Source organism: Myotis brandtii, unplaced genomic scaffold (genome assembly GCF_000412655.1).
Source record: "Myotis brandtii unplaced genomic scaffold, ASM41265v1 scaffold64, whole genome shotgun sequence".
Taxonomy (NCBI): Eukaryota; Metazoa; Chordata; class Mammalia; order Chiroptera; family Vespertilionidae; genus Myotis; species Myotis brandtii.
In genome coordinates this window covers 1,133,948-1,141,962 of record NW_005370460.1, presented here as the reverse complement: position 1 = coordinate 1,141,962, position 8,015 = coordinate 1,133,948, and the positions used below count along the sequence as shown (strand labels likewise).

At 55.6% G+C, this 8,015-nt stretch overlaps 1 protein-coding gene across 2 annotated transcripts in view; it reads right to left on the bottom strand.

Moving 5' to 3' along the window:
* Positions 1-8,015, bottom strand: part of DDR2 (discoidin domain receptor tyrosine kinase 2) — a 73,896-nt gene that overhangs the window by 42,654 nt on the left and 23,227 nt on the right. Inside the window, exon 2 of one of the 2 annotated variants that reach the window (XM_005880483.2) lies at positions 4,912-5,012. In XM_005880483.2, coding sequence (XP_005880545.1) covers positions 4,912-4,993 — 82 coding nt within the window. In that variant the 5' untranslated portion in view covers positions 4,994-5,012. Of the gene's footprint in view, positions 1-342; positions 412-4,911; positions 5,013-8,015 lie in introns of those variants that run through there. The other variant, XM_005880484.1, reaches the window with a different exon arrangement.

Sequence of the window (8,015 nt, the reverse complement as noted above, 5' to 3'; positions counted from 1 at the left end):
GCCCTGGCTGTTGGTTGGAGAGTCATCCCGCACACGAAAGGTGGGGGTTTGATTCCCAATCAGGGCGCATACGCAGATTTCGGTTTCAATCCCCCAGGTGGGGCGCATGCAGGAGGCAACCTATCCATGTTTCTCTCTCACTGTTTCTCTCCCTCCCCTTCCTCTCTAAAAAAAAAAAATCACAAATCACAAATCCAAAAGTGACAAATCCCAGCCCTCAATATCTGCATGTGACTTTCCAAAGCCCATTGACCCCCACTGTCTCATCTGGTTCCCTGTGAAGTGCAGAGTAGCTTATTCTGCCCATTTTATAGGTGAGCGAAGTGAGGCCCAGAGAGTCACCTGAAGTCGCAAAGCTGCATAGTGATGGCGCTGGAACTAGAACCGAGACCTCTCGCCTTCCGTTGCCGTGGGGAGGTCCCAGGGCCTGTCTTCACGCCGCCGTTATCACACACCCTCCTCGTTGTGTGGAGTGCGCCTCAGCGACAAGAAGAACCAAGTTGGCAACAATGCGGACAGCGGGTGGAGGAGGCCGACTGCCTGTGGAAGTCTCAGAACACCCTGCCCCCAGGTCGGGGGACATGTGACTGGCAGAGGGACCCGCAGCCTGACCCAGGGCAAGGCCACACACGCTGTTGCATTTCTGCTGATGAGAACCACCAGCGAGAGGAAGGAGGAAAACCGGCCCACTCACATTGTATCAAAAAGAATCAAAACACCTACAAATAGATTTAACCAAGGAGGTAAAAACTACAAAACAGGGATGAAAGAAATTGAAGAAGACACAAAGAAATGGAAAGATATTCCATGCTCATGGAGTGGAAAAATCAATATTGTTCAAATATTTGTACTACCCACAGCAATCTGCAGAGTTAGTGCAGCGATATTTACAATAGCAACGAGATGGAAACAATCTAAGTGCCCACCAATAGATGACTGGATTAAACAGCTGCGGTACCTTTACACGACGGAATACTGCAAGACCATAGGAAGGATGAAATCTAACAATTGGTGACAGCACGGATGGACCTAGTGGGTATTATGCTAAATGAAAGAAGTCAGAGAAAGACAAATACCGTATGATTTCTCTTAAATGTGGAATCTAAAAACAACACCACAAAACACTAAGCCCTTAGAAACAGAGAACCGATGGTCAGTTGCCAGAGGTGGAGGGTGTGAGGGGGTATAAATTTATTAAAAATTTTAAAAATAAAATAAAATGATCTAATTTTAAAAAACAATGGAATCTGCACCCTGGGAGGGAGAACATGGGGTAGCATCTGGTTATCACAGGTGAAGGCAAGCTGTTGACCAGAAAACTCCCGTCACCTGCCCAGGATCCAAGAATCACGTGGCTCCTGCTTCAGGTGCCACGCCAGGTGCCTTTGCCTGGTGCCCCTCGCGACAGCCACCACCTTCGCTACCTGGGGCACCTCTGGGACGTGTTCTAGCTGTTGCTCTCCTTTCCCTGACCTCGCCAGTTCCCTCGTCTCTCGCTCCCTCTCACCCTCCACCTCTCAGCAAGAAGACCCTGGAGGCCGTGCTGGGAGCGCTGCCGCTGGCTCTGCAGGAGGCGTGAGCACAGAGGTCAGGAAGGTGCTGGCTGGAGGGTTGCAGCCCAGCTCTGCACTGAGCCCCGTGCGCACCCGGAGTGAGCTGCCTCATGTTCCGGGCCCAGTCCTCCCCTTGGACCTGGACTCAGCACGCCCTGCTCAGGAGGTGTGGGAGGAGCACGTTGCTGACACCTCCAGTGGCTCCAGGAATGCGCCAAGCGCTCGTGGAATGCCAGGCGGTTCTCCTGGAACGGGGCATTCCCTTTTTTCTACTTGGCACAATCAAGGGCGCTGAAGGGGCAGATGCGTTTCCGTTGTTCCACGGAGAGATCCTTTCACTGGCAGGATGGACACTGGAGCCACCGCAGGCCGACGAGGCCAACAGCACACACCGAAGAGCCACCCGCAGGCAGACCAGGCCAACAGCACACACCGAAGAGCCACCCGCAGGCAGACCAGGCCAACAGCACACACCGAAGAGCCACCCGCAGGCAGACCAGGCCAACAGCACACACCGTAGAGCCACCCGCAGCATCTTGCACCACTCACTGGAGAGAAGTTCAACCAGGAGGTCTCTCCTTCCCAGGGCTCTGCTCAGGCCATATCAAGTCTACACACACAAGTGCATGCACACATGCGCACACGCGCACACACACACCTGTGGACATACAAATGCACACCACACATGTACCCACATGTGCGCACAAACAAACATGCATGCGCTCACAAAACATACATACACATGCACACACATATGCACACAACACACACCAATATTCCGTGTTCTTACACAGATCATTCCAGTCGAGACCTGTGTCTCTTTCCTGCTGAGAGTCGTTAGCAACGGGGAAATGCTGCAGGGTTATGCTCCTGCTCCGCCACAGCCGGGCCTCGGACCGGCGGCTGCTCCTTTGCTTCAGCTGTACAGCCCTCCTGCCCCACCATCTCGTGAGTGTGCCCAGCGGCAAGCACACTGCCCTCTGTCACTCACAGGGGCTCTTCCTGGAGAGGAGAGGAGAGGAGAGCAGGGACAACGACACAATGACTACAGCAGGCTTGTCTGTGTGGCAGGAGCCACCGAACCCCACTGGGCGGGAGCAGGACGGAGAGAACGGTGTCCACGCTCAGACCGGAGGCCCGCACTGGCTCGGGCGGGACAGCCGCAGGGCACTGGCTCTATCGCGCCAGCAAGTCTTTGAGTTTAAGGTGCGTCGATGACACCTCCTGGTGGCACAAAGCCTATGGCATGGAAGTGGGATTTCTGCGAGGAGAAAGGGTGAGCATTCTCACAAGCGACTCTCATGCTACGCGAGGGGAACAGCGTAAAATGCGCTCTGGGGGGCGGGAGGGAGGAGAGGAGGACGGGGGTAAGTGGAGATGGCAGAGATTTGACTAGGGCGCTGAACACACAGCACAGTGTACAGACGATGTGTCGTGGAATTGTGCACCTGAAACCTGTGTGACTTTTTAACCAGTGTCACCCCTACCCTCTATAATAAAGAGGGGGTATGCAAATTGACCCTCACTCCATTACGCCGTCACAAGATGCCTGCGCCCACAGCGGAGGCGGGGTTCCGTAACAAGCAATCAGCAGGGACCTGAGGCTGCATGGTGCCAGGCTGCGGTGGAAGACCTCAGGCTGCGCCCCAAGCCCAGCGTGGGCCAGGGGACCTCAGGCCGCACCCCCCGCGCCAGCACCAGGCCCGGGGACCTAAGGCCATGCCCCCCGCCCCGGTGCTGGGCCAGGGGACCTCAGGCCATGTCCCCCGCCCTGGTGCTGGGTCGGGGGACCTGAGGGTGCACTGGGGGACTTGAGGCTGCGCCCCCTTCCCAGCACCAGGCCGGGGAACCTAAGGCTGCGCCCCCTGCCCGGCAGGGCTTGAGGGGGGTGGGACAGGCCGGGTCTGGATCTCACTCAATAGGGGTGGGGCCAGCCGGGTCTGGGTCTCACGTGATTTCGAGGTGCATGCGGATGAGCAGGGACTTGACTCTGGGTCCCGCAGCGCGCCCCAGACTCTGACAGGAGGAAGATTTTCATATACATTTTACTAATTTTCTTTCACCTCTGACACTTCTATTATAGAGAAAGGGCAAATAGCAGTATTAAAATATTTCCTCTAATTAATCCCTTTTTAATGTGCATGAATTTCGTGCACCGGGCCACTAGTAAATTCAATAAAAAGGAAAGAAAATGAAAACGCTCTCAGGTCCTAGTGCAGATGGAGCAGAAGCCTCACGCTGCACAGCTGGTGAACAGGCAAAGACATCTGGGAAAACTCCGTGGCAAAAATGGTCACGGGTGACCTAAAACCCAGAAATTCCACGGTTAGGTCTACACCCAAAAGAACTGAGCGCATACCCCACGGAAGGCCCGATCACAGGAGCTTTACTTACAACGGCCGAACCGGAAATGCCCTGTTCCACCACGTGGACCGGACACCTCCATACTCAACGCATGCAGCAAGACAGGCTCCACTGCACGCAACACGGCGAACATCACAGACACCTTCGGGCGGAAGAGCCAGGCACACGGGAGTGCTTCAGCATCACCGATGGCACTGACAGAAGGTGCACAGCCAGCAAAACTCACCCGCTGTGAGGAGGCGCACGGGCCATGGCACAGGGCTGGGCGGCTGCTTCCCCACCTGGGGTGAGCACCTAGCATGTTTGCTTTCCTATGTTTACATCGGCGGCCAATGCGGACGCAGCCCCATCCTTTGCACCCCCGAATGGTTTCCGTGCCCTGGCCCTCTGACCCCGGGCCGGGCCGCATGACAGGCTGGCCGAGGCGGTGCCACACTTTCCCGCGTCTGCTCTGGCCGCCAAGCCGTTTCCACTGCGATGCACCCACACCAGCTGCGGGGCACAGCCCGCAACCTGGTCCTCAGAGCCAGGCCACAGAGACGGGCAGTACCAGCTGGCTCCAGGTTCGTGGGGACCAAGAGGAACTCAGAGAACGGTCCATCCAGGCCCGACTGTCACCCCCTGCTCAGGTGGCCAGGCAGCATCACCGTGGCAACAGGCAAGTGATACCATTGTCTATGTCAATGTAAAGTTTAAACATATGTAATAAAAACATGGGGGGCTGAAAGACTCCTCCTGAAACGTGTATTTCTAAGCACGCCACACGTGCAGGAAGGAGAACCTACTGCAGAGCTGCAAGGAAAACGCAGCCTGCGCCAGCCAGCGGCTCCTGTTCTATTTGTGCAGAGCACGTGGCTGCGGCCCCACCCCCTCTTTACTCGGTCTCCTCGTGCTTCTCCCAGTGGGGAGCGGGTTCCCCTCTGCTCCTGCTGTGACACCCCCCCTCCCCCACCCCGTTGCCTGCCCGTCGGGCCCGGCTGAGTGACGCTGTTACCTGGGTTGACCTGGGCTCTTGCAGAACTCAGGATGGGCAGCAGCAGGAGCAGCACCGAGGGCATCCTGGGGGCCGGGGCCATCTCAGAGGCAGCGAGGGACCTGCAGGGACGCGGGAGAGAAGACAGCAGTGAGTGAGGCGTGCGGCGAGGGCACCGCGTGCCCGAGTCTCACGCTTCCACAGCGTTGGTTTCTGTACTCAGAGCTTCAAACCGGAGACCTGAGAGCTGAATGGACACATGTGAGACTTTTCACACTTAGTTCACACACGCATGGAACTGAAATGCTCACACCAGAGGCAGGAAACAAAGTTGCCCAAAGGTTAATACTTACCCAAATGGTGAGTGATGAACAGTAAAACTTACACTTACAATATTGTCATAATTCTGATACAATGCCAACATTACACCAAGAAAAACACTCCGTGATGTTCGTTGTCTGTCCTGACTCAGTGGCTCTGGGCGGTGCTTGGGAATTGTATGTCCCCCAGGAGGACCCAGCGTGAGGCGGCCGAGCTGAGGCATCAGCCCGAGCTCACGTCCCCCTTAATGAAGTATCTGTATGCACGCGGGTAGCACGCGCACAGACGCCTCTCGCTCTGTCAGCTGAGAGGGTTGAGAAGCAATGGCACCCCAATAGCAACGCGCAAGCTCCCTGTGCAGACCTGTGTCTCACACCATCGCCCACGCAAGCAGCCGGGCGCCTTGGCCGGCGGGTCTGGGACTGGGCAGGAGACGGACAAGACGAGCCTGGAGACGCTTCTGGTGTCGGAAGTTGAGGAAGCTACACCCACAAAAATGAGGGGCTGTGTCAAAGGGCCCAGAATCTGAGGAAGGATTCCCGACGGCCAAAGATGGGACCATGTGCACAACGTGGACATCAGCTCTCCAGGCTCCTGCTGTCTCCTCAGCACCTGGCAACCCCCTCACGGTCTCCTCCCGTGAGCGTGCGGTCTCGGAGACATCAGCGGCAGCGTGCGGTGCTCGCTCTATGACTGGCTCACGTCCCGAGGTCCTCACGTCCACCCGTGGACCTTGCCGACTGTCCTTTCTTTTTAAGGCGAAACAGTGTTCCACTGCGTGGACATACACCTTCTTCGCTCACTCACCCAGCTCCCCGGAGGCCCTCGTTTCTGTTGTTGTGGATAAATACCCAGCAGAAGGATGGCGGGTCACATGGTGGTTTTATTCTGTTTTTATTTTTCAGGGTCTTCCTACTGTTTCCCTCGAGGCCGTGGCCCAGTGAACTTCCAAAAGGGAGCCGGGGACGCCGAGGGAAGGCCGGTCTTCTCAGCCAACGGCGCGGAGAAAGCCGCACCCGGCGCAGAAGGGGCGGACCGCCCTGCTCCACGCCAACGCCACTCAGAACCGAAGCCGGACACTGTACCACTTTCGGAAGGAAGCGGGGAACAGCTCATGGCAGGGGTCCTGGCACTGACTTTGTAGACATCACAGCACAAGTACAGGCAACAAAAACAAACAAATGGGAGGCCCCCAGCAGACGGAAAAGCAACCTCTGAGATGGGAGAAAGCGTTTGGAAACCAACATCTGATAAGAGATTAATTTCAAAAGTATGTGAAAAGCTTCCAGAACTCAATCACCAAAAATAAAAATAAATAACCTGAGTAAAAAAGTAGGCTAAGGATTTAAATAGACATTTCTCCAAGGAAGACACAGAAATGGCAAACAGATGCTCAACACCGCTAATCATCAGGAAATGCAAGTCAAAACCACAACAAGAAACCGCCTCAGACCTGTCCGGATGGCTATTGTTTAAAGTTCTTATCTAATAAAGAGGGAATATGCAAATTGACCATAATGGTCAAGATGGTTGTGCCCAAGCAGAGGTCAAGTTCCCGTAAGCCTTAATGAGCAATCAGCAGGGACCTGAGATACGCCCACACCACCCCCCTACCCCTGCCTGGTGGGGTTTGGCAGGGAACCTCAGGCCGTGCCTCCCACCTAGCAGGGCTTGACTGGGGACCTCAGGCCATGCCCCCCGCCCCAGTGCCAGGCCAGGGGACCTGAGAGTGCACTGGGGGACCTGAGGCTGTGCCCCCCCGCCCGGCGGGGCTTGATAAGGGTGGGGACAGCCAGGTCTGAATCTCGCCCAATGGGGGTGGGGCCGGCTGGGTCTGGGTCTCGTGTGATTTTGAGGTGCTGCAGGTGTGCGGGGACTTGACTCTGGGTCCTGCAGCATGTCCCAGACTCTGACAGGAGGAAGATTTTCATATACATTCTACTAATTTTCTTTCATCTCTGACACTTCTATTATAGAGAAAGGGCAAATAGCAATATTAAAATATTTCTTCTAATTAATCCCCTTTTAATGTGCACAAATTTCATGCACCAGGCCACTAGTATATACATAAAAGACAACATGTATAGGCAAGGATGTGGAGAGAGGGGAACCCTTGAGCACTGTTGGTGCAATATTTTATAAATAACAAAACTTGGGAAGATTTCTCTTAGTGAGCTCCCACCCCTGGGACACGGCCGGGGGGGGGGGGGGGAGGCAGGGGCAGCAGGGCTTTGGGCACTGGGGGAACCACAGCCTGTCTGTCTCCAAACAGTTGGTGTCTGTGCTTCACGGCGGCAGTGAGTGCGTGTAACAGAGCGAGTGAGGTGACTGACGACTGATAGTAGATGGATCACAGGAAGTTAAAAGTGACAGATGGATGGATTATAGCTGGTAACAGAGAGATGACAGACAGACTGTAGCTGGGTATTAGGCAGATGGCTAGGCGGTGGATAGATGGGTGGTGATGGACGGTGGAGAGGTACAGGGAAGAGCTTTCGAGGCATAGCTGTGAGAGTAACTTCGTTTATCTGCAGAAGCAGCACCGGGTCCACTCGGACACAACCCGGGGAGCGGTGGACAGGGGAGTGGATCCCGGGGGCCTTTGTCCTAACAGAAGGGGAGCCCCACACCCCTGGAGTCAGCCCCCGGGCACAGCACTCTCTTTCTCCCCAAAGTCTGAATATGAACCGTCTTTTCCTCTGAAGCTGAACTAGGAAAGAGCCGAACCCCTATGGCCGGCCCTCGTCCTCGGGTGCCCAGCTCCCACGCAGCACATTTCACATTGCACTCAGAGTGCACACAAG